We start from the raw sequence: 27,969 nt of genomic DNA, 5'->3' as shown, positions 1-27,969 counted from the left end.
TGTTGCAGTTTTATCTTCTGAAACCACCCTTGTAGATTCTGATGGAGAAAGATACCAAGAACTCAAGACCTTAATGACTCAGGAAGGTCACAAGTCCAAAAAGGAAGTTGTTTTCTCATTTGACCCTTCTTATTCAGTGAAGGGGACGTGGTGATGTCAGCACTCAGGATAACCTTTAGCCACAGAGCCCCACAGCTCAGCAAGGCGAAGAGCTAACTTGCATGTACTGAAATGCAAATTAGATGGTTGCTCTCTGTAACTAGGTTGTCTGGATGGTGCCCCCTTGTGGACTCTCTGGGCAAAGCTTGCCATACTTCAGGTCCTCGCAGCTATGGGGTCATGGTGCCTTAGCCCTCAGGCTATGACATGTTCAAGTTCTATCCCCTTTCGGGGGTGTCAGTGTTCAGAACAAAAAGGAAAACATAAGACTTCAGAATGGGTGTGTTGGGAGCATCCTGCTTTTCTGCTCTGGGCTTGTCTCGGGGGGGGCTAGTCCCCTTGTCAGTCCCACCCACCGCATGGCTCGTCCAGGCAGCAAGCTGCCTTATGCTTTTGGCTGGAGTCAGGCATCCCTCGTCCAGGAAGAAGCAGAGCCCCGAGTTGGGCTGGGTTTCCCCATTTTAATTCCCCTCTCCCCATCTGACATTGGCCGCAGGTAGAGCGGGGTGAAGTCCAGTGGATCCACAGGCTCTCCTGAACCCCATCATTGCCCTTGTGGTGCAGAGAGGCCCAGTCAGAGAGGCCCTGTCATGCTCTCTGTTTGCAGCAACTTTCTGCGGGTGGTAACAGGAATGCGCTCATGTCTGCCCAGCTGTATGGGCCTGGCTCCAGCCTGAGGGGGAAGATGGGGTGGTCAGTTGATGCAGCAGCCTTTCACCTGGTCCTGGGTTCAACTGTGGCATGGTCAGGAGTGAAAACACATTTGATAATCTTATTCTCGTACCTGCTAGCACAGTAGGCAGCTTCTGCTGCGAAGTGGGCTAGATCGAATGGTCGGAAAGTATTACAGGGGACTATTCTGGAGAGTAAGGGAGGTGAATTTACCTTGGTGCCTCTCTCCATCTCTGGCTTGAGGACTTTTCCAGGAGAGCATCCAGCACAGCTCAAGAAGGACGCCTCAGTCCGGATTTGGGTGCATCCTGTGTGGGCCCCCATGGAAGTGACTGTGACATTGCACTCCATATGTTTATGGAAATATGCTTATGAGTATAAATATAATGTAACTGGAATATGCCTTTTGCAAAAGGTCTCTTGTAAGGTATCATTACAAAGCTTATAATCTACTGAGTGTGTTCATCCTATTTGTATGAATGTATCATTCTGGTATCTGAAGCTAGAAATATGAAGTATTACTCTGAAGTCCTATTGTAACTATGCAAAGTGTGGGCCATTAATGGTGGTTTGGAATCTTGATGGCTCCCATTAACAAGGACAATTGGTTGTAAATGGCTCTGTTTACTTATAAGCCTTCCTATGTTCCTGTGAGTCAGGTCTGGAAGAATGAAGGCTTGGGGACCCACAGGGCATGTAACCATGTCACCTGGTACTGGAATCCATCTTAAATCTGGTGCTTTTCCATTTAGAATGAGGGATGGGAACTCGGAGAGAGACTAAGGGCATGGCCACACTTGCAGATGTAGAGCGTTTTGAGTTAAACCCGCCTTTGGAGCGTGCAGTAGGGGAAGTGCTGCAGTCTGTCCACACTGACAGGAACAAGTGTACTGGCATGGCCACATTTGCAGCACTTGCAGCGGCATTGGGAGCGGTGCATTATGGGCAGCTATCCCACAGAGCACCTCTTCCCATTCTGGCGCTGTGGCTTGTGGGAAGGGGGTGGGGTATTCTGGGTCCTGTCCCAATGCCCCGTGCTCGCATCCCAGCAATCCCTGTGCTTCCATCCATATTTGGCGCCGTCTTTCAACATTTTTTTTGTACTGCGTGTTCTGTCTTCCCTTTCAGTCTGCGGGAATGGAGTCCGAACTGCTGAGGAGTATGCTGACGAGTCTTGCCAGCACGTCACATTTGGCAGTCGAGTTATTCCTTATGATCCAAAGTGACAGTGAGGGTTCTGACGATGATATTGACTCGAGTAATGCATATGACATGAGTTTGCTTGTGGCATTCATGGACATGCTCACCACCGTGGAATGCCGCTTTTGGGCTCAGGACACAAGTACCGAGTGGTGGGATCACATCATCATGCAAGTCTGGGATGACGAGCAGTGGCTGCAGAACTTTCGGATGAGAAAAGCCACTTCCATGGGACTATGTGAGGAGCTCGCCCCCACCTGCGGCGCAAAGACACAAGCTTGAGAGCTGCCCTGACTGTGTGGAGAAGTGGGTGGCTATTGCAATCTGAAAGCTGGGAACTCCAGACAGCTATCAATAGGTCGCTAAGCAGTTTGGAGTGGGGAAGTCGATCGTTGGAATCGTGTTGATGGAAGTTTGCAGGGCCATTAATCTCATCCTGCTCAGAAGAACCGTGACTCCGGGTAACGTGCATGACATTGTGGATGGCTTTGCACAAATGGGTTTTCCTAACTGCAGAGGGGTGATAGATGGGACGCATATTCCAATTCTGGCACCAGCCCACCTAGCCTCCGAGTACATTAATCGGAAGGGGTATTTCTTGATGGTTCTCCAGGCGCTTGTGGATCACCATGGGCATTTCATTGATATTAACTCAGGCTGGTCCAGAAAGGTGCATGATGCACGCATCTTTTGGAACACTGGCCTGTTCAGGAAGCTGCAAGCCGGAACTTTTTTCCCAGACCAGAAGATCACCATATGGGAAGTGGAAATACCCATTGTGATCCTTGGATACTCCTCTTACCCTTTAATGCCATTGCTCATGAAACCCTACAAAGGGAGCCTTGACAGCAGTAAGGAGCAGTTCAACAACAGGCTGAGCCAGTGCAGAATGACTGTGGAGTGTGCTTTTGGCCGTTCAAAGGGCTACTGGCGCTCTCTGTATGGGAAGCTGGACCTGGCCGGTAACAGCATTTCAGCAGTTATATCCGCGTGCTGTACCATCCATATCATTTGTGAAGGGAAGGCTGAATGATCCACTCAGGTATGGAACTCGGAGGCTCAACACCTGGAGGCTGAATTTGAACAGCCAGAGAGCAGAGCTATTAGAGGGGCCCAGCGTGGGGCTGCAAGAATTAGGGATGCCTTGAGGGAGCAATTTGAGGCTGAAAGCCACCAGTAATGTCTGGTGCCCTGCACGGGAGTAAAGTGCAGTGGTTCCAATGTTAGTAGGAATCTGTGTTTGCTAAGCTCACTTGCAGTGCCTGTTTCTTTCCTGGGCTAAGGTATCTTTTACTTTATGTAATAATAAAGAATTTTTTCAAAGCCAAAAAATTCATTTATTGAAAAGAAACACAACTGCTTGGGAAACAGGGCAAGGGGGTGGGGTGGGGAACGTACAATCACAGATTTGCGTATGTCCTGTTATCATACTCAGCCTTCGTGTCTGGAGTGCTGTGCAATGAGTGCTGCACTTCAGGATGGCTGTACTGCATGGTAATGGGGGTTGAGTGCAGTGGGTAAGGGTCATAGTTTTCAGGGCTAGGTGGTGAAACTACAGGTGTTGGAGGTAGCTGGTGGCGGTAAGAACCCAGATGGTGGGGAAAGTGGGTTGGAGGGGACATGGGGGCACAAGGGAAAGAGTTTTGGGACAAGGGCTGCAGGGGGGATCGGGACGGTAATTATGCAAAATGTGGGCCATTAATGGTGATTTAGAATCTTGATGGCTTCCATTAACTAGGACAATTGGTTGTAAACAGCTCTGTTTACTTGTAAGCCTTCCTGTGAGTCAGGCCAGGAAGAATAGAGGCTTGGGGACTCACAGGACATGTGACCATGTCACCTGTTATTGGAATCCATCTTAAATCTGGTGCTTTTCCACTTAGAAGGAGGGATGGGAACTCAGAGAGAGACAAAGGATTCCCGTCTTGTGCCAAAGCTATAAAAGGGGGTGGAATAGAACAAAGGGGGCTGCCAAGAGCTGAACCAGGGAAAGGATTGGGCCCAGACTAGGAAGGAGTCAAGTCTGTAAAAGAAGCTTATTGGAACATCTCTAAGGGTAAGATTTTATCTGTAATCAGTTTCTTAATGTATTAGGCTTAGACTTGTGTGTGTTTTATTTTGCTTGGTAACTTACTTTGTTCTGTCTATTACTTGAAACCACTTAAATCCTACTTTTTATACTTTTGTTTTTTAATTAACCCAGAGTAAGTGATTAATACTTGAGGGAGCAAACGGCTGTGCATATCTCTCTATCAGTGTTATAGAGGCCTGACAATTTGAGTTTACCCTTTATAAGCTTTATACAGAGTAAAATGGATTTATTTGGGGCTTGGATGCCTTTGGGTGCTGGAGATAGGTAACTTGCTGAGCAGTTTTTGGTGAAAGTCTGCAGCTTTGGAGGCATGGACCAGACCTGGGTCTGTGTTGCAACAGACTAGTGTGTCTGGCTCAACAAGACAGGGTTCTGGAGTCCCAAGCTGACAGGGAAAATGGGCTCAGAGATAGTTTCAGCACATCAGGTAACAGACCCAAGTGGGTCTCTGTGACCAAACCCATCACAGTGACGATGCTGCAGGTCAGGACTAGAGCTGGGCGCAACTTTTTGATGGAAATTTTTCTGGCAAAAATTGCAGATTCAGCAGCCCCGGGGTGCGGTGACAGTCTGGGTCCAGTGCGCCCAATTGTTTCAATCAGGAGGTGGGGGATCTAAATGAAATCATGTGATTTGAACTAAAAAAACTATTCTGGTTTTGTTCCAGTTTGCAGTTTTCTTTCACTTTATGTTTAGAACCTCATAATGTGAACTGAGCCAGCTGAGAGGCTTTGTTCCAGCTGAAGTGATTTTTTTAAAAACTTTTCCTGCATTGCCAGTGAACAGAAAAGTCCGTTGATCACCCAGCCCTGGTCAGGGCTCGAGTGAATTGACAGAACTGCGTGGGAAGGCTTGGCCTGTGCTGGCCCCTTCCTTCGTCAGGAGCGCTCTGAACGACTCCAAAATAAAAGCGTGCTGAGTGATCATGTGACAATCCACTGGGGGAAAACCCCCCTGGGGATGAGGACTTGAGGTGTGGGCTGCATGGCAATCTGAGCCTGCCAGCCACTTGGCTATGTTGTGTTCACTCCCTTTTGCACAGAGCGATCGTGTTTGTCGTGGACAGCGTAGCGTTCCAGCGGGAGGTGAAGGACGTGGCAGAGTTCCTGTACCAGGTCCTGACTGACTGCACCGTGCTGAAAAACGCTCTGCCACTGGTGATAGCCTGCAACAAGCAAGGTACTGTTCATTGATCGGGAAACTACAGCCCCTGGGGGCTGGATGTTGAATAGGCCAGGTCTTTCTGGGTTAGCTCACAGAGTCTGTGGTGTTCTGCAACCTCTTTTCTTGGCTGACATGGGTGTTGGGTGGGCAAAAAGAGGTTAGGGGACCTGTCAAAAGACGACTGGCTCTTTAAGTGGGACTGGGTCCACTGCCTCTGCTGCCCAGTTGAGCTAAGAGAAGGCACCTGGGCCTTATAAAGGGGGAAATAGCAGCAGATGGGTTGGCAGGTGTCTGCAAACAGTGCAGGGAGTAAGAAGGCTCCTGAGTTAGAACAGAAGGCTTCTGGAAAAGGCCAAACTCCAGGCAAGAGGTGCTGGGAGAGCAGGAAGACAGACCCTCAGGGAGGGGAGGCTGGGCCCAACTTTGGACTAGGGCAAAGGCTGTGTAAGTTTGAGTTCTTTATTGAAAGACCTTTGTGCCGGACTTAATAAATTGGAACCTAGGACAGGAATGTTTTGAATATCTGCCTTGTGTGGATGTTTTAAGGAGCCTTGAGTGAAGGGGAAACTGAGGCAGGCCTCAGTGGGAGCGTGAAAGGGCAGGCATGCCCTTTGACAGGACCACATAGAAAAACCTGGTGTGTCCTGTCCAAGTCTGGGCCCCACCAAAGTAAGGGGGGAAACTAATTCCAGAGTCAAAGAGCTCTAGGCAAGAACGCTACCACCAGCCCTGCTTCTCCAGGTTATGTAGGGGCTCTGGTGCTTCGATGATTCCAGCTGCACAGGAGTTACCCGGGGAGAGGCAGCTTATTAGTGAGCCATTGAGGTAGAGAAGATAATTTTCCAAAAGTGAACAGAGTGCACCCTGCAGAGTTGTCTTCCTGAATCTGCAATCAGCATAATACAGTAGCCCCGAGAACAGGGTCAGCTGCCTGTGTGCATTTTGCAGTGTTGCCTCTGAAACCGAGAAGCAATTTGAATGTCAGCATTAGCTATGCTGCAAAGTTATGTCTCCAATAGACAGACGCCTGCAGCACACTGAAAGCTCAGGCAATGTGAAGTCAGTGTAATTTAATATCAAAATAACACAAGGGAATCTGTCCTGGCTGTGGTGTTCACTTTCATATGTAATTCAGACAAACACTTCCATTCTGTAATCTACCTGAGGCAGCTGCAGAATTCCCAGTTTGCCACACTGGACTGCCACAGAAAGTAGGGGGTCTTGCTGTTGACTGTAACTCCAGCCAGCCTTAATTCACGTGGGGCCCTGGTTAAAATACCAGGTGATGATAATATAGCGATGGGGTCTCGTCACTGAGCGTTCATCCCCACACGGAGCCCACTTTTCCATGTCTTGGAAAGAAAATGATGATGATCCAAGTGTAATTTTTTTAAACCACTTTTTTTCTAGATATCACAATGGCAAAATCGGCCAAGCTTATTCAGCAGCAGCTGGAGAAAGAACTGTAAGTGTGGAGTGGATTTTGTTAGACATCTCAGTGCCCCTCTCCCTATTTTACCCTCACTGATCTCCTCTCTTGTCAAGCAAAAGTCCCCTTTTGTGCATGTGTGTGGCCATTTCACAGTGAAGAAAGGAGCCAATACATAAATACGTAAAATCATAGCAGCCCTGTCAGGTGGGGATTTTCTGAAGGAAAACACTGATGTAAAAAGTGGGCGTGCACACAGGCTCCTAATCTACTGGGGAGGGAATGTCGGACCTTAACTACATGGCAGGAGCAGTGACAGAGCTCTCCTGTGTTCCAGCGGGTTACGTGTTCACAACACGCTGTAGAGTTCACTTACAAGGAAGGTGATGCAGCTGCTATTGATTGTATTATCCAATTCTGCCCTTTAAGTGTTTAAAAAAATAGAAAGTGGGAGGGCAGAGGAGAGGGAACCTCTCTACTTGTCTGCTAAGACCACATTCAGATTAAAGTGATGAGGATTTAATCAATCATGAAGTCATCAGCTCATTAACCCTTCCTGGGACAGTCAGTGTGGCACCTGATTTCTAGGAGAAATGAAAATCGGAACCTATTCGATACAGTTGGTCTTGCTCCCCATGATTGTCACCAGACTGAGTCTGCTCTGGTCGGCCCATTAAATCACTTCTGCACTTTGTCCAGTAGATGGCGGTGGTGTTATTTAAATGGAGCCTGTTCCAGCCTGAATGCATGCCCCTCCCTTTAATAAACAGAATTAGATCCGCATTATGGAGCTCAGAGGGGAAAGAGGCTGAAGGGTAATTTTCTGCTGTTCTAATGTTAGGTGTTTGCAAGTTGTTTGTGTCCTGAGACTGGGTTTCTGCTTAGAACTCACTGGCTAGCGTGCCAGCACTGAACAGGGCCTTGCGATTCCCATGGTGTTTGCCTCCTGCTATACAGTCCCCTCAAAACACTACACTGGCTCTTCTTGGCATGGCAGGTTCTTTTCCAGCCAAGCCTGACCGGCAACGGATCCACTATGTTGTCCATAAAACGAGGTCTCTGCTGCGTTGGTGGGTTCAAATAACAAAAGCTGCTAGGCCTGGCTGAGAGAGAGAGGACTTGGGCAAATAGTTCAGGCATAAGAAGGGCTGTGGATTTGTAACAATAATGGAATGAAATGATTCAACAGTCTCATCCTGCCGGCTTTCTAGATGCCCAGAGGCCTCAGTTACTATTTGCATCAGAGCCCGGCTTGGGCCTGACAGCCTAAACTCCCTTAGGACCAGCTCTGCTCTCCTCTTCGGCCTTTCAGAGGCAACTCAAGCACACAGTGTAGGCTTTCTTGGAGCGCTTCCCTCCCACCTGTCCCCCTTTCTGTTAACTTCAGGCCCCCTGGTGTGGCAGAGGAAGGAGAAGGGGGATAAACAAAATCAAAGTCTAACAAGGAGGGTTCCCCTCACTCCAGGGCAGTGCGGAGAGACGGGGGACTGTGATTAAGGGGGAGAAACAGGGCAACAGAAATCTCTGACACATTGATTTCATTCATGTGTGTGTCCCCTAGAGCAGTGGTTCTCAAAGCCAGTCCGCCGCTTGTGCGGGGAAAGCCCCTGGCGCGCTGGACCAGTTTGTTTACCTGCCGCGTCCACAGGTTCGGCCGATTGCGGCTCCCACTGGCTGCGGTTCGCCGCTCCAGGCCAATGGGGGCTGCGGGAAGCAGCGCGGGCTGGTGAAGGGGCTTGGAATATTTTGGGGAAACAGGAACTCCAAGTGGTCCTTTTCCTGAATCTTTGTCTAACTCACTTGGTGGTGGCAGCAATACTCATTCAAGGACAAGGAAGGATTTGTACCTTGGGGAAGCTTTTAACCTAAGCTGGTAGAAATAAGCTTAGGGGGTCTTCCATGCGGGTCTCCACATCTGTACCCTAGAGTTCAGAGTGGGGAGGGAACCCTGACACTGGTCTAGCTGCTTTTGTAATGTGGAATTCTGTATGGTTTGATGTATGCTAGGTCAGGTTTCCCCTCTAATTTGAGCTCTATGATGGGATATCCTAACCATAAACGTTCAGTTTGTCCCTGTATTAGCCAGGACTCCTCATGCCCGCACTTTCCTGCACCAGGCCTGACTCTTTCCAGATGGCGTTCTGCACCTTTATTGCTTTTCATTAATTTTCCAAGCAGTGCAGATTGTTGGGAGGGAATGTCCTTGAAAATTTTCACTTTCACTTGCAAACTGTTACCCGATTTCTGAAGTCTCGCCTCCCTTAGGAAGTGAGCAGAAGCATCTTCCCGCAGATAGAGTCTAGGGCCAGGAGTTGGGCGATGGAGGGTTTTCTTCTCAGCTCTGCCACTGACCCATACTCTATGGTCTTGGGCAAGTCACTTACCCTTTCTGTGTCAGTCTTTCCTCTGCAGAATGTAGAATACCTTGTGCTCTGTAGGTGACAAGTGCAGTGTAGGTGCTAAGTAATGTTCTCTACTGACACATTCGGATTCCATCGATGAAAAAGTAATGTGGCAACTGTCCAGTTTAGAATTAATCGACTCCATTGTTGGTCTGAGTTTTCTTCTGCTTCAGAAGTGTCTGCAGGTGGAGATCCCAGTATGCCATGGGCAGGTATACCTCAGGGACCAGACCACAGTGCTTCAGAAATCTTGGCTGGCTGCTCCAAGTTCCCTCATTTTGCTTTAAACCACAGCACCTAGCATCCCCAATGAGGTAAAGCCCTGTTCTTTTGCAAGTGATTGCTCATGTGTATTCCACAATAGGTGTTTTTGCTCATCACGTGCACCGGTGCCGGAAGTATTTCCCCTAGCAGCACCCATGGGGGGGGGGAGCGCCCCCTGTGACCCCTGGAGTGGCGCCTGCCTGGTGCAGTATGTGGGGAGCTGCCCACTCCCCCACCCTCAGTTCCTTCTTGCCGCCAGTGAAGGTGCGTTGGAACTGCTCTGCTCCAGCTTTGCTGTAGCTCGTCCCCAGAACTGTTCGTTCGGTCACCGTTAGTACCTGTAGTTAGCTGTTTCGTTAGTCAGTGATCCCAGGCCGGGGCATGCCCCGCGCCCCGGGGTTTAAGTCATGCGGCTCTTCTAGGCGTTCTATGCCAAGAAGTGACCCTCGTGCAGAATGTTTGTGCTGTTTGGGAAATACCCATATCAGCAAAAGGTGCAAGATTTGCAAGTCATTTAAGCCTCGGACCAAAAGAGAAAGGGACATTAGGCTCCGGGCCATCCTGATGAATGCTGACCCTGACTCGGGCACACTGCTCCGAACCGGTACCCGGCACCGCAGCGTCAGTACGTGGCAACCCTCCGGTTCCATCGACCAGTCGGCACCGCTCCCCATCCAGAAAGTCTCTCTCTTCACAGTGGCACCGAGGCAAGTCTGGGACAGAGGCTAGGCCCATGTCGGGCAGTCCTCGATCCCCACTGGGCCCCAGGCCTCCAACTCATGTTGAGCGGATGAGCCCAGCCCCTTCGGAACAGGCCTCTCTGGATGTCTGGAGGCCGTCCACACCTGAAACCCTCCAGGCGGCCCGGGACGTTATGTCCATGCTGGTGCCCGGAGCGCCGCCGATGGCCCCATGCTCCAGAGGCAAGCCTCCGCTGGGATCTCCACAGTCACCTCCAGCCCAGTACCGGTCTCGGTCGAGGGAACATTCCCGACACCGTTCGCTGCCCAGCCACCGTTCAGGGCAGAGTCCATGTGGATCGTCCTCGACACCGACCAGACTGTCTGGCTGGGTTCTGTCCGGCCAGGACTCTTGGCACCGCTCGTCCTCAAGGAGCGAATATCGACGGGACCGCAGCAGGCATCGCCAACGGTCCTCATCTCGGAGGCGGTACTGCAGTTGGTCACGGCATGGTCGTCGACGCCGTTCCCACTTGGACTCCAGCTCCAAGTCTCTGCCAAGACATTGCAGTCCCAGGCGTCGATCGCTGGCGTCTCGCTGTCGTGGGTCTGCCCGTTGAGGAGCAGCTGTTACCATTGGTACCGGTCCTCCACATTGAGATCGCGGTCCTGTGGCTGACTTAGATCTCGGCACCGCCACTCCTCCCGGTCCAGAGACAGCAGCAGATCTTACCCCAGCCTGGCCTCCATTCGTAGCCATCCTTCGATGAGCTAGGCCAGTCCACCCGAACAGCCGGCCCTGCCGGTACCACAGCAGGTGCAGTGGCACCGAGGGTTGCGGCTGGCCCTATGGTACCAGTGGGCACCGTGGCCTCCCGCGCAGCCCCCAGTGGGAGCTCGCTCGGTGGCCAGAGCTTCAGAAACACAGTCGGCCTCCCTCTCCAGACGCCCCAAGAAAGGAGTCGGTGGGACGTACATCCTCGGAACCATGCCCGGAGTCCAACCAGGTGGTGGACCCGCCGGTGCCGGCCGATACCCAGAGCACCGCACTGGCCTCTTCGCCCCCACTCCTCCCTGAAGGAGGCAATTGCGGCCCTGCCCCCTCCGCCCCACAGGAGGACTTCAGGGTCCATCAGAAACTCTTAAAGAGGGTGGCAGCAAGCCTCCACCTCCAGGCAGAGGAGAAGGAGGAACCCTCTAACTCCCTGTGAAACATGCTGTCCCTGTTGGCACCAGGTAGGGTGGCCTTGCCCCTCCATGAAGGGGTGGCTAAGATTTCAAATGCCCTGTGGCAAACACCGGCCTCGGCCTCCATCTCTAAGTTGCAGAATGCAAGTACTTTATACCCACTAAGGGGCATGAGTACTTGTATGCCCACCCGGCGCCCAACTCCCTGGTGGTCGGGTTGGTCAACCACAGGGAACGGTAGAGTCAGCCCACCCGGACCCCAAAGAACAAAGACTCTCAGAGACTGGCTCTTTCGGAAGGAAAATTTATTAGTCTTTGAGCTTCCAGTCACGAGTGGCAAACCATCAGGCTCTCCTGGGCTGGTACAAATTCAGTCTGTGGGGCTCCCTGCCCAAGTTTGAGGACTCCCCCCAGGAGCACAATAAGGAGTTCAAGGCGCTAGTGGAGGAAGGGGCAGCAGCTGCTCAGGCATCCTTGCAGGCAGCCTTGGATGCTTTGGACACGGCCAAATGATCCATGGCCTCCGCGGTGTCCATGAGACAGGCGTCATGGCTCCTGCTCTCTGGGCTGTCCAGCAAGGCACAGTCTTCCACGCAGGATCTCCCGTTTGACCAGAAAGCTCTGTTTGCGGAGGAAACAGACACAAGGCTGCATGGCGTGAAAGACTCCTGCACTACCCTACAGACTCTGGGCCTCTATGTCCTGTCTCCGGCAAAACCTAAGTTCAAGCCGCAGCGGACTCCCACCCAGGCCGCCCTCCCGTAGTATGAGGCTGCCCATAAGAAGCACCGGGACTATAAAAGATGCCTTCAGAGGCAGTCTCGGCCTGCCCCCCAGCCTGGGTCCTCCAAGGGCAAGCAGGCAGGGAAAAGGCATTTTTGATGGGATGCTCGGGGGCACCCCGCCAGTCCTTATCAGGGATCCACCCCAAATAAAGCTCCCCTTCTCCAACCGATTTGTGTGCTTTCCTCCCAGAATGGTCGCAGCTAACCTCGGACCGATGGGTCCTCAACACCATCTCCCTGGGTTAGACCCTCCAGTTTACTTCCTCCCTGCCCAACCACCCCTCTCCCTCTTGGGGGACCCCTCGCACGAAGCTCTGCTCGAGCAGGAGGTGGGGCAGCTCCTAGGACTAGGAGCGATAGAGGTGGTGCCTGAGGAGTTCATGGGCAAGGGGTATTACTCCCCTTATTCCAAAGGCCAAAGGGGGCTCAGGCCCATCCTGGACCTGCGAGGTCTGAACCAGTACATGGTGAAACTCAAGTTCTGTATGGTCTCCCTGACCTGCTCCCTGGATCCCGGGGACTGGTACGCTGCCCTCGATCTACAGGACGCATACTTCCACATCCACATATTCGAGGGGCACAGGCGCTTCCTCCGTTTCATGGTGGAACAGAATCACTACCAATTCACAGTCCTCCCGTTTGGTCTGTCCACTGCCCCCAGGGTGTTTACAAAATGTTTGTCGGTGGTAGCAGCCTACCTCAGACGGCGGGGAGTCCAGATATTTCCCTATTTGGACGATTGGCTTGTTAAAGGCACCTTCCTGTCGCAGGTGAGGGATCACATGGCACTCCTCCTGTCCACATGCACCGCCTTGGGCCTGTTGATAAACAACACCAAGTCCACGTTAGTTCTGGTCCAACGCATAGAGTTTATCAGGCACTCCTGGATGCAGCGTTGGCCAGGGCCTCTCTCCTGCCAGACAGATTAGAGACCCTGAAAGGTCTCATCAACTCGGTCACAAGGTTCCTGGTGACGACAGCCAGGGTTTGCCTGCAGCTCTTGGGTCACATGTTGGCATGCACGCATGTGGTCCGTCATGCCAGACTCAGGATGAGGCCCCTCCAGCTCTGGTTGGCCTCAAAGTTCTCCCAGGCCACAGACAGGATGGACAGGGTCCTCACCATGCCAGACTCTGTGATCACCTCCCTACGGTCGTGATCTGCCCCAAACAACATGCTCCAAGGGGTCCCGTTCAGGGACAGGGCCCCGTCATTGGAGCTGGTGTCCGATGCATCAGACCTGGGTTGGAGGGCCCATGTGGGGAACTTTCAGACTGAATGCCTGTGGTCGGCTCAAGATCTGACCCTACATATAAACGTTGAGGAGCTCAGGGCAGTACGGCTGGCATGCAAGGCCTTCCGCTTGCACCTAGAGGTCAAGATAGTCAGGGTCCTCACGGACAGCACGGCCTCTATGTTCTATATCAACAGGCGAGGCGGGGCCCAATCCTCTGCCACGAAGACCTCAAGCTATGGGACTTCTGTGTAGCCCACGACATCCACCTGAAGGTCTTCCACCTACCAGGCGCCCAGAACAAGAGGGCGAATCGCTTGAGCAGGGACTTTTGCTCTCAGCACAAGTGGTCCCTCCACCCGGAAATGGCTCACCGGCTCTGCCGAAGGTGGGGAACTCCCCAGGTGGACCTATTTGTGACTCGGCAGAACCAGTGATGCCCCCAGTTCTGCTCCAGGGGGTGCCTGGGGAGGGGTGCTATCTCCAATGCCTTTATCCTGTCCTTGTCAGGCTGGCTTCTCTGCACCTTTCCCCCATTCCCTCCAGTCAGCAGAGTCCTGGAGAAGATAAAGACGGACAAGGCCCGGGTCCTTCTGATTGCCCCGGCATGACCCAGGCAGCATTGGTATGGGACCCTCAAGGCCCTGGCGGTAGCTCCGCCGTGGCCGTTGCCGCTTGCCTGCTCTCTCAGGACCAGGGCTGCCTCCTCCATCCCAACCTAGCAGCTCTTCACCTCATGGCTGTGGCTGCTCACTGGTTAGGTGGAGAGGAAAGGTCATGCTCAGAACAGGTTCAGCGCGTCCTCCTCGAAAGTAGACGGCTCTCCTCGCTGCGCTTATTTGGCGAAGTAGTCCCGGTTTTCTAGGTGGGTGGCGGACCAGGGTGCCTCCCCTGTGGCCGCCCCGATCCAGTTTATCCTTGATTACCTTCTCCTCCTGAGGGCCCAGGGCCTGGTGCCCTCGTCAGTCAAGGTGCACCTGGCAGCCATATCTTCCTTCCATCCGCCGGTGCAAAGGCACACGGTATTTTCCCATGCGATGACTGGCCGGTTCCTTAAGGGTTTGGACTGTCTTTTTCCATATTCTAGACCCCCCCTGCCCCCCCGGTCCCACAGTGGGACCTAAACCTGGCATTGGCTCGTCTCACGGGGGCCCCCATTTGAACCACTGGCCACGTGCTCCTGGTCTCACCTCTCATGGAAGGTGGCCTTCCTGGTTGCAATCACGTCGGTCAAGCGAGTCTCGGAGCTCAGGGCCCTGACCTCCAAGCCACCGTACACTGTCTTCTATGAGGACAAGGTCCAGCTCCGCCCACACCCTGCGTTCCTCCCGAAGGTGGTCTCCACCTACCACATGGGTCGGGACATTTTTTCTACCCATCCTCTGCCCCAAGCCTCACGCGCCCAGTGAGGAGCGCCATCTCCACACGCTCTGTGTGCGGTGGGCTCTGGTTTTCTACCTCGAGCAGACCAAGCCATTCAGAAGGTTCTTGCAGCTGTTCGTTGCCTTGGCTGAGTGCGCAAGGGGCCAGCCGATTTCCACTTAACGGCTTTCCAATCGGATCACTTTGTGCATCCGTTCCTGTTATGAGCTGGCGGGGGAGACACCCGCCACCGATTGTGAGGGCACACTTGACTTGGGCGCAGGCCTCGTCGGCTGCCTTCGTGGCCCACATCCCCATCTAGGACATTTGTAGGGCCACCACATGGTCTTCGGTTCGCACGTTTACCTCGCACTATGCTATCATCCCCCAAACCAGGGATGATGCCGGGTTTGGCAGGGCTGTCCTCCATCCTGGGAACTTGTGATGCCAACCCACCTCCAACAGATATAGCTTGGAATCACCTATTGTGGAATACACGTGAGCAATCACTCGTAGAAAAGACAATTACCTTTTCCATAACTGGTGTTCTTTGAGATATGTTGCTCATGTCTATTCCACATCCCACCCTTCGTCGCCTCTGTCGGAGTTGTCCGGCAAGAAGGAACTGAGGGTGGGGGGAGCGGGCAGCTCCCCTTATACTGCGCCAGGCAGGCATCACTCCAGGGGTTGTGGGAGGCGCTCCCCCCCCCCACACCCCCCCCGCACAGGTACTGCTAGGGGGAAAACTTCTGGCACCGGTGCACGTGGCGAGCACGCACACCTATTGTGGAATAGACATGAACAACGCATCTCGAACACCAGTTACGGAAAAGGTCTTTTGTGCCAGGTGCCGTACCCGCATGAAGCAAGAGACAGTCCCTGCTCCAAAGAGATTATAGCCTAAGTAGGCAATGCAGGCACACCAGGTCAGAGGAAAGAAGGATTGTCCTCTCAGTGTTACAGGTGGGGAACTGAGGCATGGGGTGGTTAAGTGATAGCCCAAGGTCACCCAGGCAGACTGTGTCAGAGCCAGGAACAACACCCTCCAGCCCTTAGCTCATCCATTTTTTTTACAGTGTTGCTGCAGTAATTTTTCAGAGAGTCCCAGATATCCAGCATGTCAAGCAGTGTGGTTGTGGTGCTCTACTCTGTTTTGGCCAGGTGCACTGTCTTTCTGCCCTACTCTGGTGTCGTCTTTGTATTTCTCTCTCTGTCCATCCTTCCCCTCTCTCCAGCTTTTCATGTGAGTCTCTGGATTTTATTTTTTTTAGCGCTGGAATTAAATCCAGCGCCATCTGCAGAACTCACTAGGTTCCTTATTTGCATTAGATTAGCATATTTTTGCTGAGGAATGATCAGACCTCTGAATGGCTGACTCTGCTAATCCACATCTGAATAAGGGCAGGGGTAATTCCACTCCCCTAATTATCCCTTGGTAATCTTCTTAGTTAGTATCAGGCTCTGCTCTTGGCAGGCTAATTGCATTGCTGGATAACGAGATTTGTGTTACACGGGGCTGGCAGCGGGGCTTTTTAAAGCGATATCGCTTCTACCAGAAGGATGGGGAGGTGCACTGAAGCATGGAGCAAGGCTAGTGAGGAAATCATGGCTTCCCAGGAGAAGGTGCTTTAGAAGGTGTTGCCAGTTTCTGGAGTTGGAACGGGTAGGTCATTTAGATCCAGCCTGGTGCTATTGCTGTGTTCTAAAGGCAGCGTTGCCTGTGGCCCCGAAGCACACTGGTGTCAGCAGGTGTCAGGGTTTTTGCCAAGGCCGCTGAATTCTTGGGCCAGGCAGGATCTGGGGAGCTAAGTGCAATTCCTTTGTTCAAATATACTTTAAAAACCTTCGTTTTCTCCAGGCGCTTGTAGCGTGAGGGGGAAGGGAAATAGTATGAACCTGGCTGATGCTGTCGGAGCCGAAGTCTACGGGCACATAAATTATTAACCCCTGTCCATTCTCGACACTTTGCCCGGGGCTGTCTAAATGTGAAATCGCATCAGGCTTTTTCTTGTTCACTCCCCATCTCCTGTAGGAGAATCCCAGTTTATGGGGGGAAGTTTAAATTCAGCTTCCTTTTGAATCTCACGCTTTCAAACAAAGGTTGCCAAATACTGGCTGCGGTAAATTTTGAATTTGATAATTATAACAAGGGGCCAGGCTTTCTCCTCGGCTGCAGGCGAAGGACTCCCACATCAGAATAATGCTCTGTACACAGACTGGGAAGGGTGCAGCAAGACATACTCTGCTGAAGGGCAGATTTGCACAGAAGAGAGGGAGGTAATTTCAGGAATTGGGGACTTTGCAAATTGAAACTGTACAAGTTTCACCCAGAATCCCTGATGGGGGCAGCTGGCGTGTGAATGGCCTACTGTTCACTAGTATGTGCTGCCTGAGAGATTACTTTCCCCGACTTTGTCACTGGCTTTAAAAGGAACCATAATGTTCATGCAATGTGATAGTCGTGTGAAGGGAATCAGTCCACACGGCGGGTATGGCAAGCTCCCCGGCAGTGCTCCTCCATGAAGCTCCACGCTGCTTTGGAGGGATCCCCTCTGCCAATCAATGGGCAGGCCATTTCTCAGGCCTCATCAGGCCAGCTAGGAACTAGCTAGAGCCCAATAGTTCATTGCACTTGCTGAACAGCCATTAAACGGGACCTTTTGGTCCCTGCCAGCCTAGGCTGGAGGTTAGCCAGTAGCATCAGCTTAAAAGCTCCATGTCCCATTTTCACACCCCTGTAGACCCCCAGTGCCCTGAAGAGACTATTCTGTGGCATGAGCATCATAACAGGTGGGCAGAGTAGCTGGATGCTAGACACACAGTCTCCCTGCCTACCTGCTCCTTTTGACTTCTTGTTAAACCCGTGCACATGTGGGGGTTTTCTTGTTCACCAGACTAGCTGGTAGCTCAGTACTAAATGCACCACTCCCCAAGCTGCATTGTTGGGTGAGGAAGGTTTGTCAGCGCTGGTGTTTACTGTTCCACTGGTAGACCCGTTGCATGAAGGAGGCTCGGTCTCTCCCCAGTTTATAATGTTTTCTATTTTCTCTCCTGCAAAACAGCAACACCTTGCGAGTGACTCGCTCAGCTGCCCCCAGCACCTTGGACGGCTCGACCTCCAGTGGGACTGCTCAGCTGGGGAAGAAGGGCAAGGAGTTTGACTTCTCACAGCTGCCCATGAAGGTGGAGCTGGTGGAATGCAGCGCCAGGGGCAGCAAGGCAGAGGAAGGCGGTGCTGACATTGATGACTTGGAGAAATGGCTGGCCAGGATTGCCTGAAAGCAGGGGGTGTTAGGGGTGGACGCAGAAACTAGCAAAGGGGAAACTAATGGTAAAGGCACTTAGCATCTGATGGGAAAGTACCAATGGGAAGGGGTGGGGCCCAAAATGTAATCTTGCTGTGGAAAGAACTTCAGGTATGCGCTGGCAGTAAATCCACTGTTACCTGCACTGGGCTGGGTTTTAATCAACCTATGAACATATTTGCCACTGTGATTTCAGTCAGTTGCAGTCCTTCCTATTCCTATCCCATGCTCCCCTTCTGGGAGGCTGCCCCTAGTGCTTGAGCTGCAGAGAGTTGGGGTAAGGAGCCTCTGGTTGTCCCAGGCAGCCTCCAAAAGATGGGAAGGTTATGTTTGGATAGCAGAAATTATTTCAAGATTGGACTGTGCAGCTGCTCCTGCTTTACCTTGGCATCTCGGCCCTCGTGCCCATGGTCGTTACTAACCTCCCTACTCATGGCATCTGATTTCTTCTCCCATTCCTGTCCTCTGTGATTTGGGCACAGTGAGTTTGTGATCTTTGTGCTGCCACAGCTAAAATGTCCAATTGCACATGCTACTGGGAAATCCCTGCCTGCTATGGAATGTACTAAAGCTGCTTTCATGGGTGTTGGCCAGCATCCCGCTATTTCCCCCCTTCCCACCTCCTTTTCAAAAGGAACACACAGCCAGATTGTCAGATGTGCTCAGCATCCCTAAGCACCGATATGGAAGTGACCAGATTGTCAGATATGCATAGTAGGGGCTGGAGGGTGCTGAGCACGTCTCATGATCTGGCCACTTTCATCTGGATGCCTAAGTGGGTGCTGAACTCTTGGAAAATCTGGCCCGGATAGTAAAGGTGGTTGATGATCGTTGTGTAAATGGGGGCTGCTGTTCTGTTTGGCTCTCGCCCAGTCTTTGGTGCTGATTCGCTTCTGCAGAGTGCACAATGCTAAGAAAACTCATGCATTCCTGTACATGACTTCTCAGTGGTGTACCGTTCTATAATGTGATCTTCATAAATGCACACAATAGTATTTGTAACACAAATGGTCAGTCGAGGTTAAACTTCTGGGAGGCCTGTATGCCTGGGTCTGAATATAACCCAGTTCTCCTTCCCCCGTGGGGCTCCAGCCTGAGTGCTGGATTCACCTCTCTCCACGTAGACATGCCCCAGCTTCAGCTCTGTTTTTTCTTGAGACAGAACAGCAGCTTGCTGGTGCTTAGGTTGTGCTCTGGAGCCACCTGTGCCTTTAGCATCAGGAGTGCAGCACCCATACTGAGGGAACGGAAACCAGAGCAATTGGAAGTGAACCTGACTAGCTAGATGGTGTGTCTCATATAGAGCCTTGGCTGCCTATCTTATGTGATGGTGCCCTAATCTCCTGGTGAAATCCTGGCTCCTTTTGAAGTCAGTGGGAGCTTTGCCATTGACTTCATGGGCCAGGAGTTCACCCTTGATCTTTAACTGGGGCAGGGTCTAGAATTGCAGCGGTCTCGCACAACGAATATGTATTAAAACCCCATTCAGGTGCATGTTTCGCCTGTGTTTTGTCTCCCAGTCTTTCGGTTAGGCCCTCTTCTTGCAAACGTGCCCGAGTGGGCTCACTCAGTTCAGCACATTAGTAAGAGGTCTGAAGAACAGAACTGTCCCTATGTGGGATCTACATGCCCCTCTGACTCAGTGATGTCGTAAGCAGAGTTTGACATCAGGATTGTCCTAGAATGAATTGTGTTGTCACTTCAGTTGGACAAGGCCATAAAAAGAGAGAGGTAGGGGTTGACAATCATATGTGTGTTGTAATCTAGCTAGGGTGATGGAAGAAATCTTCCAGTGGGGTTAGGGCACCTTACTTTGGTCTCTTGAGGTGCGGATCTTTCACATCCCCGAGAGACACAGCCATGCTGATGTAAGTTTTCAGTGTGGACCAGCCCGTTGATCTTACAACTGAAACAGACAAAAAATGGGAGGAGAAATAGGAGCCCAGGGAGGTCAAGTGACCAGCCCGAAGTCACCCAGCAGGCCAGTACAAGACTGTTTATTACTCATTTTGGACAATGAGTTTTCTTCCAAATGCCTCCAGCGCTCCCTTTCTCCCCACCCCACCCCACCCCCTCCACTGCCCCAAGCCTCTTAGGTTGTGTTGAGGCTGCTCCACAGGAAGTCAAACCTTTCCCCAACATTAACATCCATTGTAAAAAACAACTGCAGCAGCACAGGAGGATAACTGCACATACCTAGACAGCATGGAAATCTACAAAATGCCATAGCTATATATCAATTACAACACCCAGGCTGTCATCTGCATTGAGGGTTATGGTGGGAGGCAGGGAATGGAGGGAGATGCTAAATGGATGGCTAAATAATGTTACACAAACTGACAAAAGCCAGGAACTTCAATGTTAATTCTTCAGTGCCAAGAGCCGAAACTTCCTGGTGGAACTGTCTCCGTTGGAAAATGTGAAACTGATGATGACAGAACTACAGTTAAAGGGACAGAACTTAATAATCACGCTGCTGTCTGATTTCCCCCCTCCCCCTTCCTTACTATGGTTACAAGTCTCCTCTTAAAGTCCTAGACATGAAAGAGATGAGAGAAGGAATAGTTACTGTTGAATTTGAGAGCAGTTGGCACAGAGCATGCTGCTGCCTCCCACGAACAGTCAATTTCCTCGGTTGTTTGTATGAGTCTTTTATACAGCAATAGGAGAAACCAGTTAACAAGTTTCATTCAAACTTTTTTTTCCCCAGGGAAAAGGTTTCTTTAGATATTTTCCATTTAAGTGGGAAAAAATATTTCAAAGACAAAAGGGTTTAATTTCTTTTGAATTTTGCATGTGGGGGAGAATGATCATTTTCAGACCAGTTTAAGCTACAGAAGATCAAGGAACTTGTTTTAAAAAAGAAAATGCAAATGAAACTTGTGGAATAACTTGCCCATCAAGAAGGATTCTTCTGAATGCTGTAGCTAGCTAGAAGATAGCGTATACTAAAGCATCAGGCCATTCTTATTCAGGTGCCTAGTGTTAGAATCAGAGATTTTTGGTCCAAAAGGGACAGTTTTAGATCATCTAGTCAGACCTCCTATATAACAAAGGTCATAGAATGTAACCCAGTTCCTCCTGCACTGAGCCCAATAAGTTGTGTTTAACTAAAGCATCTTCCAGACAGGCACCTGAATTGGAAAATGATAACCTCCATTCTTTGCTTTCTGTTTGCAGTAACAACTTTTTTTAAAAGGAATAAAGTGGAGTAATATTTATCCATCTGACAGCACATTCCTTTAGGCAAAGACACTTTTATAGAAGATTACAAAGCAAATCTTTTATCCAAGCAAGTGGAAAAGCTCTGAATGGAGCCATGCTTGTCTATCAGCTACACAGGTGCTCACGTGCGGGTTTCTAAAAGGAAGCCTCTTCTAAAAGAGCTATCTGAGCAATAAATGAACATATTCCTCCATGTGCTAAGGTTCTACACAGGACATGGGGCTTGTCTACACTGGCCCTTTACAGCACTGCAACTTTCTTGCTCGGGGGTGTGAAAAAACACCCCCCTGAACGCTGCAAGTTTCAGTGCAGTAACGTGCCAATATAGACAGTGCACCAGCGCAGTGACCCATGCTCCTAGCACTGGTAGCTACGCCCCTCGTGGAGGTGGGCAGCGCTTTAATGTTGCCTGTGAAGTCGTGCCTAGCTCTGGTCTACACTACGAGTTTAGGTGGAATTTAGCAGCGTTAGATCGATTTAACCCTGCACCCATCCAAACGACGAAGCCATTTTTGTCGACTTAAAGGGCTCTTAAAATCGATTTCTGTACGAGGGGATTAGCGCTGAAATCGACATCGCCAGGTCGAATTTGGGGTAGTGTGGACACAAGTCGACAGAATTGGCCTGCGGGAGCTATCCCAGAGTGCTCCAATGTGACTGCTCTGGACAGCACTTTCAACTCCGATGCACTAGCCAGGTACACAGGAAAAGCCCCGGGAAAATTTTGAATTTCATTTCCTGTTTGGTCAGTGTGGCAAGCTCAGCAGCACAGGTGACCATGCAGTCCCAGAATCGCAAACCGAACAGGAGGTACTGGATCTGATTGCTGTATGGGGAGACAAATCCATGCTATCAGAACTCCGTTCCAAAAGACAAAATGCCAAAATATTTGCAAAAATCTCCAAGGGCATGATGGACAGAGGCTACAACTGGGACCTGCAGCAGTGCTGTGTGAAAATTAAGGAGCTCAGGCAAGCCTACCAAAAAACCAGAGGCAAACAGCTACTCTGGGTCACAGCCCCGGATATACTTCTATGATGAGCTGCATGCAATTCTGGGAAGTGGCCCCTACCACTACCCCATCCCTGTCTGTGGTCACCTGCAAGGGGGGAGTCTCATGCAATAAGGATGAGGATTTTGGGGACGAGGAAGATGAGGAGGAGGAGGATAGCACACAGCAGGCAAGTGGAGAAACCGTTCTCCCCGACAGCCAGGAACTGTTTATCACCCTGGAGCCAATACCGTCCCAACTCTCCCAAGGCAGGCTCCTGGACCATGAAGATGGAAAAGGCACCTCTGGTGAGTGTACTTTTGTAAATATAATACATGGTTTAAAAGCAACCGTGTTTAATGATGGAATTTGCCCTGAAGACTTGGGATGCATTTGCGGCTAGTACAGCTACTGGAAAAGTCTGTTAACATGTCTGGGGATAGAATGGAAATCCTCCAGGGACATCTCTGTGAAGCTCTCCTGGAGGTACTCCCAAAGCCTTTGCAAAAGGTTTCTGGGGAGGGCAGCCTTATTCCATCCTCCATGGTAGGACACTTTACCACAGCACGTCAGCAGCATGTAGTCTGGAATCATTGCATAACAATGCTCGGCAGCGTATGATCCCGGTGTGTGCTGGCATTCAAGCAACATCCGTTTTTATCTCTCTGTGTTATCCTCACGAGAGCGAGCATCCCAGAGAATTGGGGGGGGGGGGTTTGCTGTGTTTAACCCGAAAACCACAGCCCCTCCTTTTAAATGGCCAACTCAACGGGTGTTTGGTATGGTAAAGGAGGGCACTGCTGTTTGAAACCATTCCCACATGTTATGAAGGTTGAAGAAACCGAAAGACTGTGGCTTACCATGGCTGCCTGCAAGCTGAATTCTGTTGCCCTGCCCTGTGTGTGTGATCTCTCACACCAAACCGCCAGGCCCTCAATATAAGAGGCAAAATGCGATCTTGTACCGAAAGCACATGTGATACGTAATGTTAACAGCTCGGTTCACCGTGAAAGAGTCTACCCATTGTTCTCTAAAATGTGTCTTTTAAAATACTACCCTCCCTTTTTTTCCTCCCGTAGCTGCAAATGTTTTAACGCTCACCCTATCATCTCCGTCCCAGAGGCTAGCGCAGATAAGAAGGCGAAAAAAATGCACTCTCTATAAAGTGTTCTCTGAGCTCATGCAGGCCTCCCGCACTGAAAGAGCTCAGCAGAATGTGTGGAGGTGAACAATGGCAGAGTCCAGGAAAACAGAAAATGAACACGAGGACAGGAGGGATGAGCGAGACGAGAGGTGGTGGGAGCAAGATGAGAGGAAGCAGGATGCAATGCTGAGGCAACTGGAGGATCAAACTGATATTGTATACTGTATAAGTAGGGGCATAGCGAGCAGATCGAGGGACGTGATCGTTCCCCTCTATTTGACATTGGTGAGGCCTCATCTGGAGTACTGTGTCCAGTTTTGGGCCCCACACTTCAAGAAGGATGTGGATAAATTGGAGAGAGTCCAGCGAAGGGCAACAAAAATGATTAGGGGACTGGAACACATGACTTATGAGGAGAGGCTGAGGGAGCTGGGATTGTTTAGCCTGCAGAAGAGAAGAATGAGGGGGGATTTGATAGCTGCTTTCAACTACCTGAAAGGGGGTTCCAAAGAGGATGGCTCTAGACTGTTCTCAATGGTAGCAGATGACAGAACGAGGAGTAATGGTCTCAAGTTGCAGTGGGGGAGGTTTAGATTGGATATTAGGAAAAACTTTTTCACTAAGAGGTTGGTGAAACACTGGAATGCGTTACCTAGGGAGGTGGTAGAATCTCCTTCGTTAGAGGTTTTTAAGGTCAGGCTTGACAAAGCCCTGGCTGGGATGATTTAACTCGGAATTGGTCCTGCTTCGAGCAGGGGGTTGGACTAGATGACCTTCTGGGGTCCCTTCCAACCCTGATATTCTATGATTCTATGATTCTCCGGTGTCTGGTGGAGTTGCAGGAAAGGCAGCAGGTGCTGCAGCCCCTGTTTAACCACCCGTCCTCCTCCCCAAATCCCATAGCCTCCTCACCCAGATGCCCAAGAACGTGTGTGGGGGGGGCCCTCTGGGCACCCAACCACTCCCAGAGGACTGCCCAAGCAACAGAAGGCTGGCATTCAACAAGTTTTGAAGTGCAGTGGGGCCTTGTCCTTCCCTCCTCCCCTCATCCACCACCCCACCCGGTGCTTCCCTTCTCTCCCACCCCTCCCGGGCTACCTTGGCAGTTATCCCCCTATTTGTGTGACGAATTAATAAAGAATGCATGATTTTGAAACAACAGTGACTTTATTGGCTCTGCAAGCGGTGATCAAAGGCGGGAGGGCGGTTGGCTTACAGGGAAGTAGAGTGAACCAAGGGGGCGGGTTTTCAGCAAGGAGAAACAAACAGAACTATCACACCGTAGCCTGGCAAGTCATGAAACTGGTTTTCAAAGCTTCTCTGATGCGCAGCGCGCCCTGCTGTGCTCTTCTAACCGTCCTGGTGTCTGGCTGCATGCAATCAGTGACCAGGCAATTTGCCTCAACCTCCCACCCTGCCATAAATGTCTCCCCCTTACTCTCACAGATATTGTGGAGCACACAGCAAACAGCAATAACAATGAGAATATTGGTTTTGCTGAGGTCTAACCAAGTCAGTAAACTGCACCAGTGCACTTTTAAATGTCCAAATGCACATTCTACCACCATTCTGCATTTGCTCAGCCTATAATTGAACAGCTCCTGACTACTGTCCAGGGTGCCTGCGTATGACTTCATGAGCCATGGCATTAAGGGGTAAGCTGGGTCCCCAAGGATAACTATCGGCATTTCAACATCCCCAACAGTTATTTTCTGGTCTGGGAAGTAAGGCTCTTCCTGCAGCTGTTCAAACAGACCAGAGTTCCTGAAGATGTGAGCATCATGTACCTTTCCCGGCCATCCCATGCTGATGTCGGTGAAATGTCACTTGTGATCCATCAGTGCTTGCAGCACCATTGAAAAGTACTCCTTGCGGTTTATGTACTGGCTGTTTGGTGGTCTGGTCCCAAGATAGGGATATGCGGTCAGACTATCACCTCACCACAATTAGGGAATCCCATTGCAGCAAAGCCATCCACTATAACCTGCACATTTCCCAGAGTCACTACCCTTGATAGCAGCAGCTCAGTGATCGCATTGGCTGCTTGGATCACAGCAGCCCCCACAGTAGATTTGCCCACTCCAAATTGATTCCCGACTGACTGGTAGCTGTCTGGCATTGCAAGCTTCCAGAAGGCTATTGCCACTTGCTTGTGAACACTGAGGGCGCTCTCATCTTGGTATTCTTGTGCTTTAGGGCAGGGGAAAGCAAGTTACAAAGTTCCATGAAAGTGCCCTTACGCATGTGAAAGTTTTGGAGCCACTGGGAATCATCCCAGACCTGCAACACTATGTGGTCCCACCAGTCTGTGCTTGTTTCCCAGGCCCAGAATTGGCGTTCCACGGCATGAGCCTGCCCCATTGCCACCAGGATGGCCAAATTGCCGGGGCCCGTACTTTGAGAGAAGTCTGTGTCCATGTCCTCATCACTCTTGTCATTGTGCTGCCGTTGCCTCCTCACCTGCTTTTGCAGGTTCTGGTTCTGCACATACTGCAGGATAATACATGAGGTGTTTACAATGCTCATAACTGCCGCAGTGATCTGAGTGGGCTCCATGCTTGCCGTGGTATGGCATCTGCAGGACAGCAGGAGAGCAGAGTTGCAGCGGAAGTGGTGGCTGACGACGCATGCCATGAGAATAGATATTTATAGAGAATGACGAGAGGACCTGCGAGGTGGATTCATGACAGCAGGACAGCAGAGTTGCAGCGGAAGCGGAGGAGGAGGATGTCTAGCACCGCACACATTTCCCAAGGAAGAACACATGTACCCGGGAGCCCATGACAGACAACATGGAGAAATTCGCTATTGAGACAATAGCAGCAGAGCAGAGTTGCAGCAGAAGCGTTGTATGACAATGGTTAGCAGTCCTACTGCACCGTCTGCTGCCAGCAGCACCCAGGACACAACAGCGGCGGTGTCGGTGAGCTGAGCTGAGTGGGCTGCACGCTTGCTGTGGTATGGCATCTGTGCGGAAAAAAGGCACGAAATGATTGTCTGCCGTTGCTTTCACGGAGGGAGGGGCGACTGAGAACATGTACCCAAAACCACCCGCGACAATGTTTTTGCCCCATCAGGCATTGGGAGCTTAACCTAGAATTCCAATGGGTGGCGGAGACTGCCGTAACTGTGGGATAGCTACCCACAGTGCACCGCTCCATAAGTCGATGCTAGCCATGGTAGTGAGGACGTACTCCACCAACTTAATGCACTTAGTGTGGACATATGCAATCGACTGTATAAAATCGATTTAGGGATTTAGGGATTGAGGGAACTGGGATTGTTTAGTCTGCAGAAGAGAAGAATGAAGGGGGATTTGATAGCTGCTTTCAACTACCTGAGGGGTGGTTCCAAAGAGGATGGTTCTAGACTATTCTCAGTGGTAGAAGATGACAGGACAAGGAGTAATGGTCTCAAGTTGCAGTGGGGGAGGTTTAGGTTGGATATTAGGAAAAACTTTTTCACTAGGAGGGTGGTGAAACACTGGAATGCGTTACCTAGGGAGGTGGTAGAATCTCCTTCCTTAGAAGTTTTTAAGGCTAGGCTTGACAAAGCCCTGGCTGGGATGATTTAATTGGGGATTGGTCCTGCTTTGAGCAGGGGGTTGGACTAGATGACCTCCTGCGGTCCCTTCCAACCCTGATATTCTATGATTCTATGATTTCTAAAAATCAACTTCTATAAAATTGACCTAATTTCGTCGTGCAGACATACTCTTAGTGTGTGACAATGACCCAAATGGTGGGGGGACGGGATGGGACACAGATATTCATACCAGAGCCTTAAAATGCGGTGGGATCCTTTCTATTCATGGAAATAACTCTCCCCTGAATCTATCTGATGTAAATAATCAGCATCTATGAATGTAAGGAGACACCAAATGTGTCTGGAAGGTTGGGAGTGGAATGAAAGCCACCTTGTGTGGTCAGAAGGTGGGGAAATGGACTCTCTTGACAGCTTAGCTATGCTCCTGCAACGCTGCCCAAGAAAGCAACATCCAGTTCTCCCAGAAGGCCAAGTGCTGAGGGATAAAGGAGAATGTGCTCTGCGGTGATGGCAATAAATCACTACCAAATGACAGTGGTTTGGCTGGGCGGCACCTTCTGCCACAAGGCAGATGAGGGGCCCATGACTAAGACTGAGCATGTGCAAAGACCCCCGGCTTGCAAATGCTTTGAGTTCCACACACATTGGTGTATTCTGCTGGGTGTTTGGTTGGAGGTCTTAGAGATGTGGCTGGTGAACTGGCTCAATCTTTAACTGAAAGGGCAGGTTCTGAGTTCAGTGGACCTGCTCATGTGCATAAAGTTACTCCTGTGTGTAGGCGTGGGTGGGATCAGGCCCAGAGCTGAACTTGGCACAAATGTGATGTTCCAAAGCTGTGTTAGTACGATTTTATTAACGGAGACAGGGACTGATTTTTTATTTAGACTTTAAAACATTTTGGGCCAGATCCTCAGCTGGTGTAAATGAGTTTGACTGTAAATGGAGCTGCGCCAATTAGAAATGGCTGAAGATCTGTCTTAAAGTGTCTCGGTTGTGTTTGTTACAACTTATGTAATTCAAATGCCTGAACAGAAATAAATCATTAGTAATATTCAACACCCCACCCATTCAGCTAAGCTCACAGCCCACATCTGAGCCCTCCAATCTGTCCTCTGGTGAAGACCAGA

At 50.7% G+C, this 27,969-nt stretch overlaps 1 protein-coding gene across 1 annotated transcript in view; it reads left to right on the top strand.

Annotated features, from left to right (window-relative positions):
* LOC140916805 (ovotransferrin) overlaps positions 1–27,898 on the top strand; it is a 74,642-nt gene extending 46,744 nt beyond the window's left edge. The window contains exons 23-25 of the mRNA XM_073358691.1: positions 5,166–5,302; positions 6,698–6,752; positions 17,694–27,898. Coding sequence (XP_073214792.1) covers positions 5,166–5,302; positions 6,698–6,752; positions 17,694–17,910 — 409 coding nt within the window. The 3' untranslated portion in view covers positions 17,911–27,898. The remainder of the gene's footprint in view (positions 1–5,165; positions 5,303–6,697; positions 6,753–17,693) is intronic.
* Positions 27,899–27,969: the final 71 nt, after the last annotated feature.

Source organism: Lepidochelys kempii, chromosome 9 (assembly GCF_965140285.1).
Source record: "Lepidochelys kempii isolate rLepKem1 chromosome 9, rLepKem1.hap1, whole genome shotgun sequence".
NCBI classification, from domain to species: domain Eukaryota; kingdom Metazoa; phylum Chordata; order Testudines; family Cheloniidae; genus Lepidochelys; species Lepidochelys kempii.
The sequence above is the reverse complement of the archived record's forward strand: the minus strand, read 5'-3'. Positions and strand labels throughout refer to the sequence as shown.